General features: G+C 33.0%; 1 protein-coding gene across 1 annotated transcript in view; it reads left to right on the forward strand.

Annotated features, from left to right (window-relative positions):
• GRIK4 (glutamate ionotropic receptor kainate type subunit 4) overlaps nucleotides 1-15951 on the forward strand; it is a 5029336-nt gene that overhangs the window by 3189056 nt on the left and 1824329 nt on the right. Inside the window, exon 9 of the mRNA XM_044081017.1 lies at nucleotides 1303-1481. Coding sequence (XP_043936952.1) covers nucleotides 1303-1481 — 179 coding nt within the window. The remainder of the gene's footprint in view (nucleotides 1-1302; nucleotides 1482-15951) is intronic.

The following is a 15951-nucleotide window of genomic DNA, read 5'->3' on the forward strand; positions in this document are numbered from 1 at the left end:
TCAAAGTCCCCCAACTGCTCTCTCAAGTGCTCCTAATTACATCATTCTGTTAATTCCATACATGCCCCTTTGCTGCATAGGGCCACATTCTTGAGGGATACCTTTCAGTTTCTTCTTGTAAGAACTAGGGGAGCAAATATTGGATTATATGACTGAGGGCCAGAAGTCATTACAGTCCTGTTGGGTGGTTGTAGTCCTTAGCTAGGGCTTAGAGACAGTAGGCTGTAATGATGTATGTATGCACATGCTGAACATGCGTTGGTCATCACTTTCTTTCCTCTGTATCCTAGTCTTTTTTACCTGCAGGTATCTGCAGCCTCCACCAGAGGGTACACAGGCCAAGAAAGAACCCTGTACTCTCCCTTGGGGTAATAGAGCTAGCTAACAGATGGCTTCTTTATCCCACCCCTCAAGCTGAATCTCCCAGCAGGCAATACTCATTCATAAGTCATCAGCAGTTCAGATAGACATACATTCTATGTCCCAACAGATGAGACATTTCACATGTACTTGACATGATCTTGGGTATTTGATGTTATTAAATAAAAACTTCTTTTTGTCAATGTTTCTGATTTCTAGAAAGGCAGTTGTAAAACGTGTTACTTCAGTCTCAGCCTATTCAGACATTTGAAACATTGTTGACTCGTTCCTATATCGTTTGGTTATTTGAAACAATATACCTCTTCTAATGCAGCCATTTTTGCAGACTCTTACAAGTTTAGCTGTAAATTCTTTCGACATTAATGTATATGCACTGAAGTTAGGTGGGAAATAATCTTTGTTTATGGGGTAGAGCTATCATGGTTCACTTTAACAGCACACCATAGCATAAATAGCATAACAGAGTAATGGCATTCTTTAGCTTTTTAAACTTTCCATAAATATTGAGTAGAAAACACACTGGACAAACATCTGATTGGAAATGTCAGGTGCAGACAATTCCTGTGTTTTTTAACATCTCAGTTTGTTCTGTGTACACATAGAGGTTCCATGACTGAGCGGGTGATGTGCTTAAACTAATTCACATTTTCACTCCTGGCAAACAACCTATTTTACTATATAGAGGTTTAACAGATGTGCAAAAAGTGAACAGGCAGTACTCATCAGATACAGAAATTAAATATTAAAGCAGTTAACATTTGAGTATGAACATGTAGAGCAGTCATGAAATGATTTATTTGCATCTTAACTTCTGCTTGTACAAATTTATTCAAGTAGAAAAACAGGAAGAGCAAACTAATTGTCTGAGTAATTTAAAATGTTATCAAAAATATGCCAGAAATATTTTTGTTGTTTTTCTAGGCCTACTAAATTTGGAGAAGCTACTGCGTAATTTCCTTATTTCTAAGGACAGCCTGTCAATCAGAATGCTGGATGATAGTCGTGATCCCACACCACTTCTTAAGGAGATTCGTGATGACAAGACATCTACCATCATTGTCCATGCAAACGTTTCCATGTCAAGCACTATTCTTCATACGGTAAGAGATTGTACTATTGACTTCAGCTTTAGTAATGTATTTATTTGTTTATAATTGCAAAGCAGGATAGAACACTGATCCATATACTGACCCATTTCAGGTTCAGCCCAAGGAAGATAATGAAGAAAAACCTGAGACATGCACAGTACAAAGCAGTGATCACAATCTGCATCATTTGTATATGCACAGATGAAATTGTTATTAACGTTTTGCTATAAATACAGCACATCGGTGTAGGTCTGTTGGTTTCTTGGAAATGGGTATGAGGATTGTCGATACAGGGAAGCTGCTGCATCCAGTATGTCCTTTTTCATTCTGCTCTGGCCACTTTATATAAACCTCTGTGTTTTTTTTCTTTTTGTGCTTTGGCCCTAACATTTCTCTTGCTTCACTTTTTTTCTTTTTGTGCTTTGGCCCTAATATTTCTCTTGCTTCACTTTTTTTTCTTTTTGTGCTTTGGCCCTAACGTTTCTCTTGCTTCACTTTTTTTCTTTTTGTGCTTTGGCCCTAATGTTTCTCTTGCCTCACTTTTTTTCTTTTTGTGCTTTGGCCCTAACGTTTCTCTTGCTTCATTTCTTTTTGATGCCTCTTCCCACTGTCTGCCTTCTTCATTCTGTATAGTTATCACCGACCTGGTGATTACTCAGTTCCCACAACCCAAGAACAGAGCATTATTATGGTGGGAGAATGTTACTTGCCTGGGTAAGGAGACTGTAATAAAGATGAGACCGTGAAGTCTTTGTACAACTTTGTTTCCCTGACTCTAAACTTTTACTGCCCTCCCCCAAATGGTTCATGATAATGCTGCTTCCTCATTGTAGAGGATTTGATCCTGATTACTTTCCAGAAGTCTGGAGTTCAACTAATGGACTATGCTGGAATAGTCAGCTGGGGAAGGACAGAAGTGAATGGATAATGTTCTCAGGGGTAAGGTGGCCAAATCCTATTGTATAACTACCCTTCAGGAAAGGGTCTGGATGTAGAATCCTGCCATAAGTGCTGTGGAAAATGCAAGCTCACTAAAGAGTACAGAGCCCTTCTGCTGAGCTTCACATATATGTGGAAATATGTATCGCCACTGAGTCTGTGCAGTACAGACAACATCACTGTACCTGACCAATAGTGGGAGATGTTAGGAAGTATCCAAATGCCACCATTTTATGATGCCAGTTATCCAGAGTTTTCTTCCCCCCATTCTAGTCTTCTAGGATTGGAGCATCACTGGAAAAGATTGTGATAATAAGGTATGGAGACTTGACTGCATACGCAAAGAAGCCAAGACATTATTTAGAAAAAATATGGAGCATCTTGCTGGGCCAGCCCTTTGAATAACTCTTCTGTACTTTCCTTAGCATGTGGTCTCCTTGGCTAGAACCCCTTCACTACAGCTAGACAGGCAAGCATAATCCCACCCAGGACAAGGAGAGCTAGTGAGTGCTACATACCTACCATCTGGCACACAGTTTTCTAACTAAACACAGATTGTTTGTATTACATATGGGAGCCCTTACTCTGCACCTGTGGCCCATTTATTTAAGTAAGAATGTTTTGGTCCCAGAATGATTTTTGGTTTCCTAGAGTATGCTTTGAACCATGGTGGTCTTTTTCAGCTGGAATGGAGGTCTCCATCAAAAACAGAATCTGTCTTCACACTCTATCTTTTCAGAGTATTAAGTAACTTCCTTATTCCATTACAGAGGCAACAGCTCTGTTGTGAGCTATGAATCAAGACTGACTCTTTGAACATTTCCCGTATTTGAGTTACTAAGCTCAAAAAGGGAGTCTGCATATTCACCCTGTGATAGTATGTGTTTTGCTGGGGTCCCCAGTTTCCACACACATCCCAAAGACTGCCCTTAAGGGAATATATATATATGTGTATGTGTTTATTTGTACTCATTCACTGTGTGCATGTGTGTGTTTGTACACATACTGCAATGGACTCATTCTTTCTCATGTACCCAATATTTGCCAGGATAGGGTATGACTCTCCAAAGATCCTACACATCATAGAAATGGTAATGCAAAATGAATGCATAAATGAATGAATCACAATAAAACATTTCCACAAAGCCATTTTGTAAATTTCAAGCTTTAACCTGCAGTTTTAAATATAGTTTGATAAATTGCTGACAGTTTTAGGAATGGTAAAATACAAGCCACAATAATGTTGACAACTTTATAAATACACCTCAGTTGATTTTGTCATCAGCACACATTAAGTTATCAAATGCATAGCTTTTCTTTAGATGGACCTTTTCAGGTTTAAATCACACCACACAATAGTTCTCCTGCAGTGCAAGTAATCACAGTCATGCATGGCTAATACTTGAAACAGCAGATATATATTACAGTCCTGGGCCTTGCTGTTAGTGGTTCATGTAAATGTATACAAGTAATAGAGAGACTTCACAAAAATCGTCATGTGTTACTAGCACTTCTGCCTCATTACACAAAAAAGGATTCATTAAGGTAACAAGCTGTGAATGAGACATGAGACCAGAATCTGACTACATTAATTTAAACTGTATCTGGCATTTAGCAAATCACTTAAAAATACAAGCATTCCTTATCAGTGAAAAATAGACAGTTGTATTTAGTAGGCCTTGCATGTAAATGAGTAATTTAATTGATCCCCTATTGATCTACTTGCACAATGAAGCCAAAAAAAAAGATAAAACAGAGCTGTGAGTGATGCCCACATACTAATCTGCCAATGGGTACATCTGAAGAAAAGTACTTAAAATAAGTACTGATGTTCTCATTTGTTCAGTATATAGGCAGCAGACATCATGGTAGCATTGATTTTTTTGGTCTTATTTAAGTAAGAATAGTTTCAAACAGGGAAAAACAGCATGAACCTCAGTTCTAGTTCTTTAAAAGCAATAAGTGAAGATACAACTTCCAGAGTGTTGTGAAGACATTACTGTATGATGCCCCACTGTGTTAGGTTATACTTAATTCAGTAATTATTTCCAAACTAAACAGCACATGGTGAACCGGGATCCATAATGCAACCACATCATATAGTGTCTACTCTGAAGAAGAGTTACACCAAACCTGTATTTTAGCAAGTGAGCTATCTGATATTGCAGAATGCCTGCTTCACTATATTTGGAGAAGGCATTGTTGCATTTTGTTTACAGGTTGTTTTTCTCAATTGGAATAAATTCTCTGATTTGTAAGCAGCAGTAGTTGTATCATCCTATCCTCAATGACCATGGGATTGTTTACACATCTGTACTACAAAATATCCTGGCACTTGGTTACCTGCTTGCAATGCCTTGTATCTCGGAGGCATTTCTGACTGATTTCACCTGCTGATGTGTTATGGCCGGAAAGGTGACACATTAAATTTAATTATGTTCACTGCTGGAACTTGCTCATTTTTTGATTTAATCATATAAGACAGATGTGTCAGGCATAGAGACTGACACATATCACTGTATCTTTACTGAGATACCCTGCAAATAAGGCGAGTTCTTACAGACAAGAAAAGCATTTGCAGCAGAGTACTTTCAAGAATTCTTCTTCTATTTCTGTTGTTTCCTTTGATTTGGTCTGAATTTTCTGCTGAAGTACCACATGGGTGTGGTATGTCACAGTTTATTAGTACACTAGGTAAAGCCTGCAGTTCTGCTTACTAGAGACAGTGCCATTGAGCTTTGACTCTCTGTTATTTCTGTTTGTATGATGCTTTATGGCCTTACAAATGATACATTAAATGAATTATGTTTGCTATTGGAGCTTTGTTTATTTTTGGTTTAATTGTGTAATGCAAAGGCGTACACTTTAACTAGGGTCGCCAAGTTGGGGCTCAAGCTGCTGGGGTACGGGGATCAAGTGCTGGCATTTTTGTATGAAGTCACAATGATATTGTGCTTCCATAAATGAGTGCTGATACTGCATTTGCAGTTGTGGATGCGGTGCTGATGCACTCAATGCTTTCTACAGTTATTTTTGGTCTTCAGACTTTATGAGACTTTTTTTTTGTGCAAATGCACTATTGGTACTAATTTCTGGTAGTACACTGCTATCTGATCAGAATCTCCCAAACGCACCCCCAAAAATGTTACATCCATAGTGGCTGCTCTCTTCGCCCAATCTTAGCTATGCCTCTACTCACTGCATAAATTTAGAGTAGCTGTTTTCGGGTGTCATACTACTGAGTGGCTGTAACAAAGTAAAACAGGTAACAGTTTTCTCTCTCTCTCTCTCTCTCTCTCTCTCTCTCTGTCAGGTCTTGCAGTGGTTGGTGGTTGCAACAAAGTAAATGGATAACAGTTTCCAGACTCTTTATAAGATCTCACAGCAGTGAGCATTTGTAATAAAGTAAACTGAGAGCATTTCACTCCTGCACTAGGGAAACAGGCAGAAATCTTCCTTCAGTTTTATCATGGCAGGCAGTAGAAACTTCCAAAACAGTGAAAATAAAATAATGTACCTTTCATTGGATTTCTTGTAAACATGTCAGGATAAGGTTATATAACTAACAGTCTTTTCCAGACCCTGGCTTATACGTGATGTAAGTTTTGTGTTTCAGAATGTAAATGGATTAGTCATTAAAAATTATGACACAAAACAAAAACTGTAGCAAACTTAGGGTTACAATCTTTAAGCATAAAACACTGTTTAATAAGTAAAAAGTCTCTTACCACTGTCTTGTGAAAAACACAAGCTGTTTTTGGCAACTAATGAGTGCAACTGAAGGTTTCTGGAACAAAATAAAAATCAAGTTTCAGATGACAGCTAATTACACAATCTGAATGCTGCATTCTGGCTCACCACTCTAACAGAGAAATGTGACCTCCAAACTCTAAAAAAACTACTCAATATGCAGACTCCACAATAACTAGTGCACGTCTCTCTCTTTCTGTGTAGAACCCTCAGGACTCCTCTGGTGCTAACTACATGAACCTCCTTATGACACTGCGACTTCTGATATTTTGTCAGTGATAAGGGCTTATATAGGCCAGTGCTCCTTCTGTTCCTAGTTAGCTTAACTACAAGCCAGTTTCTTAAAAAATGCAAGCAACCCACAATGCCCTCCTGTACACTGGCACCAGTTATTAAGTGCCTAATTCCAAGGCTACTGTCCAGGTATTGTTTTCTAGTGGCCCTGACTACACTTGATCTGTTCTGTATGAGTGGCATATGATAATAGGCTATGTGCTTTCTCCCAGAAGTGTCATAGAACCACTGGGCTGTGTAAATCTTCCCTGATAGTCACATTAACTAACATGCATTCATCCATTGCTTTCAGTAGGAGAAACCACATTACAGGTACATCAGAGAGTTTAGTGGAGAGCTAGCAGTGTGTGGGGGGTGATTGTGTGTATGGGCATGTATGGGTATGAGTGGTCTCGGGTAAGTGCTTGTTTGTCTGTCTGGTTGAGTAGGTGGAGTTAGTTAATAGATAGGTAGAGCACAGGTGTCTGTGTGTTTGGGAGGGGGTAAATGAATGAGTGTATCTTCTAGTGTGATTGGGGATGGCATCTCCTCTGTGGTGTGTGTGTGTGTGTGTGTGTGTGTGTGTGTGTGTGTGTGTGTGTGTGTGTGTGTGTGTGTGTGTGTGTGTGTGCATGTGTGTATGTGAATGAGGAGGTGGTTGCTGTATCTCTAAACTCCCTTAGACTAATGAACAAAGCCTATAAGAATAGAAGGATACACTAGACATCAGAATGTTTAATATTACTCTAAGTAATGTTAAAAGTTAATAGAATAAAATTATTTTAAAAAAGCATATACTGAAAAATAATGGTTTCTGGTAATATTGACTCACTGTAAAAGCCTATAAGTTTGCACAGGGCAGTTATATCAGGCATAAAAGTTCTGTAACATCAGGTACAGTTTAGAGGCAGATGAGTCCATATGTGTGTGTACGTGTGAGGGAGTACATGGGAAGGGTGCCTGTACCAGTGCCATACACTGGATGTCAGGGGTGATTACTTATTGTAATCACTGGTGACTCAGAGATGTGCAAATTAGCTGATAATGAGGTTTTTCCTCATTGTGGCTAATGTGACTCTGAGTCAATGTATTTCACAATTGAACCAAAGGGGCTATTTTACCACAGCACTTTCTGATTGGATTTGGGTTCTTTCTGAATCCACGTAGATTCCTAGTCCACTTATAATTATTCTCAAATGAACTAGCCTTCTCAAATACTTCCAAACCACATTAAGATACAGTATTGTTCATCTTTTTAAGTTTACTTGTGTTTTTGTAAGAATTTTTTTTAATATAACAGATTTACAATATATGCACAAAAAGGAAGAAATTCAAAATTAACAAACTGTTATACGAAATTAGAAATACATTGAATCATCAAGGTAATCTTATACAATTAAAACATCAAGAGTCTTGGCAATTCAGTAGCGATATTTCAATACTATCCTAACCACTAAAAGTCTTAATATGATTTATAGATCTTACATATTACTGCTGTTAAATACAAAAATTCTTTGAATGTAGGAACTGAATTTGATTTCTGATTTTTTGTAATAGTATTTCTTGCTACAGCCAAGAAACTCGAGAATAATTTTTTTTTTTTTTGAGTTTACAGATACAAGAAGTGGAATAGTGTTATTGATCTAGTTAAAGAACAATTATCAGACTATAACCTCTTAAAAAATGTATCTATTTCCAATATACATTTCATTTTTCACAATCCATAAACATGTGTATTCAATCAGCTTTTACATCCTTACTACACCTCCAAAAGAGTGAAGAAGTCATTTTTCCAAACTTAGAAATTTTATAGGAAGAAAAAAACATTCTATGTATATATTTCCACATAAAATCTTACCATTATAAACTTGAAGAAGTTTGACTAATTGATTTAAGTAACAAAGTTTTCTTCTTACTATCTGTTGAGTCAGTCAATGTACTACTATCTAAAAAGTTCCAGAATTTTGCATCAAAATTATTATTATTTATCACAAGTTTCCTTTGTAGATCAATTTACCTTTGATGATAGCTTTCATATATTCATATAATGGCAGAATAATGTTCTTTTCTTTTTCACTCATATTATCTATACATTAATTTAATTTCTTACTGATAGATAATATTAACTGGTTAACAGACTCATCCATATAATCTTTCATTAAGTATTCTTGTGACATAACTTATCCTGTTTCAAAGCATTCAGATGAAAATACTAATCCATTACTTTTTAGTAAATTCATTTTAACATTGTTATGAGCTTCCTTAAATCTAGAGGTATGTGCAGTGGAAAAGCACAAACATTTCCATTTTGATATTAATAGAGTTTTAAAAACATATTTCTTGTTTTAAGAACTGATTTCATATATGCAGAGTCTAAAGACTGAAATTAATTCTTAACCAACTGTAAATGGTATGTAACCATGCAGCCAAGTAACTAATAACCAACACAAGGGTAGTGTAATGAAGCAATTCCAACAAATGAGTAGCAAATCCAATGAACACAACAGGTCCAAAGATAAACACTGTTAATACACAGTCTAAGGAGTGAATAACCTTTGACATAAAACCCTAGGTAAAGCTCCAATACCTGTGCAGTACTAAAGCAAGAATGCAAAGCGCCAGAATAATAAGTAAAACAAGCTTTATTCCAAGTACAAACAACTGGTTAAGTGCTTTTGTCATATGCCAAATGGGCCACTAGTTTTGCTTGAACAGAATCATTTCTATAAGCAATTTTCAGCTTTTTAGGATACTATAAGAATGTAGTTAACATTTTTTTTTCCATTTTCATTCATTGTTTTAGATATTAAAGCTATTGAATGAAATACATATATAATTTTGGGTAATAACTACTAACCTATCCTCGACATTAAAAAAAAAATCATTTTATTTTTAAAAAGAAGTACCACTTCTTCAATTGCTTTTTTCAAAATTATTATTTTGAAATACTTTATTTTCCTTCCCAATTATATTTGTAATTATTTTTAAATGTTCTATTAATTGATATATCACTAAAGTTTCAGCTTCGTTATTATTAAATTTCACTAGCGATGCCAAACCTTTTGATTTCCTCATCTGATTTTTTCAATTGAATAATTTAAATATCCTACAGTTGTAAAATATCATCTGCCAAAAGCTATATTGATAAGCCTTGTTAACTGACAATCCATTATTTTATTATACTATTAGCTATGATTTCGATAACTAATGCAAACTGTAGAGGAGACAATGGACACCCTTGCTTTGTGCCTTTGTTTAATGTGAATCCTTGTAAATTGTAAAATCCAATTTTAACATATGTTTTGAAGTCTCTATACTGGTTTTTAATATTCTAATACATTGTTCTGGAAATGCAAATGCTTCTGGAATTTTAAACAAGTAGTTCCAATCTACAGAAGCAAAAGCTCTCTCCATATCTTAGGGACAATTTCTTGAACATTCCTTTTGCTAAATCTAAGATAGTTATTACACTTTTTATATTATCATACATTAATCTATTGACTATAAATATTGTTTGATCTTTATTAATTAATTTTTCTACTATATCTCTTAATCTTGTATCAAAGATTGAAGTAAATATTTTATAGCCTACATTTAATACTTAAATAGGTCTGCACAAGGAAACTAACATATCCTTTCCTTGTTTAAGTATATGTGAATTCCATGAGAAAGGGATTATTTTGTCACTCAGAATTATCCCGAAAACATCACTTAGTATTTTTAAAATATTTAATAGAAGCAAACTGTGTAATTCCATGCTAAACTATCTAATTTTGGAGCATTACCATCTTCCCCCTTTTTCAGGCTTCTTTAACTTATATTGTGGTAATAGGCTTATTCTGCAGAGAAATTTATTGGTCATTGAGTTTATTAGTAATATTTTTCTTTAAATACTTGCTCAGTTTTGTAATCAGTAGTGTTTATTATTTTTATCCTTATTAAGACCCTTGTGAAAATTAAAAAAAAATATTAAATATTTCCTCTGTGTCTGAAGTAAGCTTATTATGTGAGGATTTTGGATATTGATTTGTGCCTTTTTGCTTAACATCTTCTGTTAACTAATCTATGTAGATTTTTTGAAGTCATCAGGCAACTATACAAATGTATTTTTAAACTATCTCCTCTTTATATGCTAAAGCTGTTTTATATTTTGTCATTAATTTTAATGACTTCAGTATTATCTCATTTATTGGTTGTTCAGGCCTTGCTTTGTGTATTTCATCTTGTATTTCTAACAACTCTTTATCCCACTCTTTCATTTTATTACTAGCCCATCTTCCCATTCTACTTTAATATGCATTTTTAAGAAGTTGCACAGCATACCTTTACTAACTTGACCACTATCATTCAGAGATAAACAATTCACAAACTGTTCCTTATGATAAATCTTATATTCTTTAAATTTTATCATATGTACTGGGATTCTGTAAATAATCTGAAATTTCCTTATTTCCATCCGCAACTCCTTTTTCTCATTTTGTACATGGGATTGGGGAGTCACTTTAACAGTGCATTCTGATTAGATAAAGGACAAGGAACAGGTTTAAAATAATTCACTATATCAAGTAAATCTGTAGAGGCATAAATCCTATCAATTGTAGTTTGTGTCCCATAAGCATTAAAATAATGAACAAATAACAGTGACTTATTTTTTCTGCTTTTACTATTAAATCAACTAAATTATTATTATTCAATCTGTTTAGTGATTTAGCTGATGCCAGAGTTTTAGCTTTCTTCTGTTTACTTGTATATTCTACACTAGACATGTAGTTAAAATCCCTTGCTAAAATTAAACTACACTTTCAATGACTTTGTAGTAAGTTTAAGTGATTTTTAGCCACTCTTGCATCTGTTCCAGGGATCTAGTAAAAATTAGCTAGTTTATAGAGTTTGCCATTATTTTTAATTATTACAAATGCATAAATTCCTTTGGGATCATCATCATTGATGGATTCCATAACCTTAGGCATTACAACCGATCTTCTCCAAAATACAGCAGTTCCTCTCCTTTTTTTGTTAAAAGAAGCAAATGATAACATTTTATAACCTATGGTAAAGATAAATATTGTTTATCTATGAAGTGAGTCTCTTGCAAGAATATAATGTTTCTTCTATTTAATTATAGATATCTCATTAATGATTTCCTTTTGCTGCCATTATTTAATGCATTTTCATTAATAGATAATATATTAAAACTGTCCATATTGTGAATTTAAAAATATTTCTTTTAAAATATGACACATTTATCCACCATATACATATAATTATATATGTCCGTAATGCATTCCTCCAACACTATTTTAACATTCCATTTTGTTGAAGTCTTCCTTTCTACAAACTAAACTAAAACTCATAAATAACAAAAACAAGCCTACAAATCTAACAGTATATATTACTAATAAAACACAACCTACCATGAATACCAACATTTCTAATTTGTCTATTGAATAGACAAACTACTATACTATTTCTTTACCAACTAATACTGGAAAATTCATCAAAATACTAGGCAAAAGCTACCATGACTTACTGATAATTAATCTAATATAATATTATATATAAGTTAGAAATAATAAGATACGATTAATTTAATTATATATTTTGCCATTTAAAACTGTCCCCATTACTAAGTAAAAGTTTAGTAATCATCTACTGTTAATCAGAAATATTAAATAGTGTACTATTTACATGTTTATGTGATAGTAGTAAATTATCTATTAAATATTCCTAAATTATTCACTCATTCAATATTATTATAACTAAATCTCTAAACAAATAAGTAGAACAAAGTGGGACCGGAAGAAATACAGTTATCTGTAAACATGAGTGACCGGTAATCTTATCATTCTAAACTATTATAGAAAAAGAAAGTCAGTGCACATATGTATTCATCATGCTAAAAGAGATGCACATACTTTATAGACATAACAAAAGTTGTGAATTAATTTTAAAAGTACACGTGTCTATGTCTCAAAATCGTGTAACACTCAATATGAAAGATATCAAAATATTTAAAAATCCTTTAATATATTAAAACTAATTCATAAAAATATGCACATTGCTGAGGTCAAAGAGAATGTCTTAATATTTCTACAGAAATCAAATCATTTGTAGCCTATATTGCATTCAACAATTATAATGTGCTTAATTCAAATCCCATTCTCCTTTCCTGGGTTCAAACATATTCAAAAATCTACTTTAGTTTCTATCAAAATGGGTGTACTGATTTAGCAATATACCACTCATATTTCAGCTCTGACTTATGAAATAAATTATTTCAAGTAGTATTAGTGGATCAAGTAACATACAATATGCAAAAAACTTAAAATTTCACATGAGCAATTTTCAAATTTCAAGTTTCAGGATATTTTCAAATGTTTTTTTATAAAATTTTCTATATAAATATATGAGATCCTGTACATTGACATTTCTGTCATATGTAGGTATATGTAATACATAGCTTTCTTAAAAGCAGTTTGTTAATTAAATATATTTTTCTGTCTTATTTTCCCAGTAATATTCTTTTTCTATATAACTTATATTTCTAAAATATCCCATCAAAGAGCTATTTAATCATTAGCTCTCTGTTAGAAATTACACTGTGTGTGTGTGTGTGTGTGTGTGTGTGTGTGTGTGTGTGTGTGTGTGTGTGTGTGTGTGTGTGTGTGTGTGTGTGTGTGTGTGTGTGTGTGTGTATATGTATATATATATATATATATATATATATATATATATATATATATATATATACACATAACTTATTGATAGCGCTCTTTTATTAATCTTATATGGTAGATATTCCATTCTTTTTGCATATGCATATTATCCATCAGGTGTTTATTCTTATTATTAACTCTAGTATTACTAGCAATCTTTACTATACATAAAATAATTCCTGCTTGCTTAATTTGTATGTGTTTTTTAGCCATTGTGAACTGCTGTTCTGATCTAAGATTCACACCCTGACATTAGAATTTTATTAAAGCATGTGAAAATGAAACTCACAGCACACAGTAGCTGCTAATTTCCTCTTTGAGGTTTTCATCCTGCTTATTTCTTTTACACTGTTCCACTCAGTAACAAACATATAACTTTACTTTTTCCATTAATATCTACTGTTAAATTAATAACAGTACATCATAAACTATTAACACTCAGCAAAATGCAAGGAAATTATCAGCAACATCTCAATATAAAACATTATCATAGCTCTTGTTTTACCAATTCTTCACTTCTAAGAAATGAAAAAATATGTTATTTTGAATATATTTCTTAGATATATAATATTGGAAAAAAGGAGAAAGAGAAAAGAAAGTTCATTTCTGTTTACACAGACATCATTGATAAAGTTTGACCTAGATTTTCATCAGAACAGCTCAAGGTGGGAAATAAGGCAAGCAAGAATCCAGCATTCAAACAAAACTGGAATATGGTTTTGTTATCAAGCTTTTTTTAAGTGCTACTTGCTTCATAAATGACTTGTGAAAGGAATGTGTTACACAAGAACAAAGAAAATAAAATCACCAGCATTTTAACACTTCTAAGTAGCACATTGCATAGATCCAACATTAAGTTAACCCAGCAGTGCACATACTAGTCAAAGTTAAACTATTCTTAACTTATATAGTGTTAACATTACCATTTCTATTGCTTATAATTTAACGACATTCTCATACAAGAAGTATTTGTTTAATATTTATAAATACATTTATAATTTAGTTTAATGAATATTGAGTCTTTTACTGTAAATGTAGTAAAACTAACTATTTTTATTCCTTATAATGAAAAACTGTTTAGCTTAAAATATAAAAATATACTTCCATATGTTTTGAAACTTCAAGTCCAATACAGATCTTTTAGCTAAACGACAAATCCATTGTTTCAGAAAATAAAAGTCTTGCAATCAGAGAATGTCTCTTGAGGGATATACTGTTCCAATCCATTTCTTCAGTATTATTAAGGATTTTACTTTTGTTGACAAAAGTAGATCCTCCTCCAGTGTGTCAAACATTTTAGTTCCTCAAGAAAGAAATAATTTAATATTTTTAGAAAACACCAAAGTGGCTTTAATATTGTTCTTTTTAAGTTCCTTGATCAGTGATAAGCAGGATTTTTTTTTACTCATTACTTTATGAGAATAATCACTGGCAAATCTGACTACATGTTCACTTGTTTTAATAGATGGGTGGGACCATGCTGTTTTTAATATTTAATCTTTTTTTAAGCTAGACATAAACTTAACTATAAGGAAAACCACTAAATGCCAGGAACTCCACTTCTTAAAGTTAATAGCAAAAATATAGTTTATTCAGTGACTGCAGAATTTGATAGTCAGCACCAATGAATAAAATCCACAAATCAGCAGAACAACGAGCTGAAATAGCAGCTGATATTATGACAATATCACAAATACGTGAAGCTGGAATAGCATACAAACCAATATAACGTCATAGCACTTCGGCCAAACAGCCTTTACAGAGTAATGAATTAGATTAAACCTAACATTTATATACAATACCAATTAATCAGTCAATTGATTTACTAGAATTCTAATTAATAGAGACATTTCACATTCTAAACTGTATAACAAATGTTAAAAACAATAATACATAAATATTACATAAAACTCTTCCAATTACATTCCCTATTTAAACCTATGGGTTGTAAAGTATTATATTTTAAAGTTAGAATAGATTCTTTCTTTCTTAAAAGGTGTTTTACCCTATTCTCACTTGCATAATTAGAGTTAATTTGTTCTAACACCGTGACATTAAATTTTAAAGGAGCCCCTCCATGTTCAGCATTGCTATGTTCTCCCAAAGGACTAACTATTCTATTATTTTTTATATCTCTTATATGTTCTTTAACTCATTCAGCTAAACTTCTTTTGGTTTCTCCCACATAAAATTTATTACAGTCACATCTAATAGCATAAATCACACCTACACTTTTACATGTAAAGCTACCTTTCATTTCAAATTTTTTACCATTTATTTCTTCAAAAGTTTTAGTTATATATTGACACATCGAGCATTTGCCACATGGCTTAGTACCTATATTCAAACTTAAATTTCTTATTACATCATTTGGTCTTTTATAAACACTGTGTATCAAAAAATCTTTAAGATTCCTACCTAATTTATAGGAAAATTTAAGTTGCAAATCCTTAAGTGAAGGTGTGTCCCTTTTTATTATATTCTAGAAACCAATGAGCATTTTTTGCAGTTCATTTGAAAAAATAGTGTGTTTGGACACAAAAACTATAATTTGTTATAAATCCATTCCTTTTCATTATTAATCCTTGATTCATATCTATGTCTATTATTATATCTCAATATTCTCTGTCCAAACACTTTATTATAGCTTTCTAGAACTAATTGTTCAGAATAGCCTCTTTTAATGAACATATAACTAACTGCAATAGCCTATTTTTTAGCCACGTCTACATCAGTGAATAGTCTTTTAATTCTTAAGAGTTCACCATATGGGAGTGATGAGTATTAGAACTGTATGCACAAAG

The sequence above is a fragment of the Protopterus annectens genome, chromosome 8.part0 (genome assembly GCF_019279795.1).
Source record: "Protopterus annectens isolate FY-2018-M chromosome 8.part0, PAN1.0, whole genome shotgun sequence".
Lineage (NCBI taxonomy): Eukaryota > Metazoa > Chordata > Ceratodontiformes > Protopteridae > Protopterus > Protopterus annectens.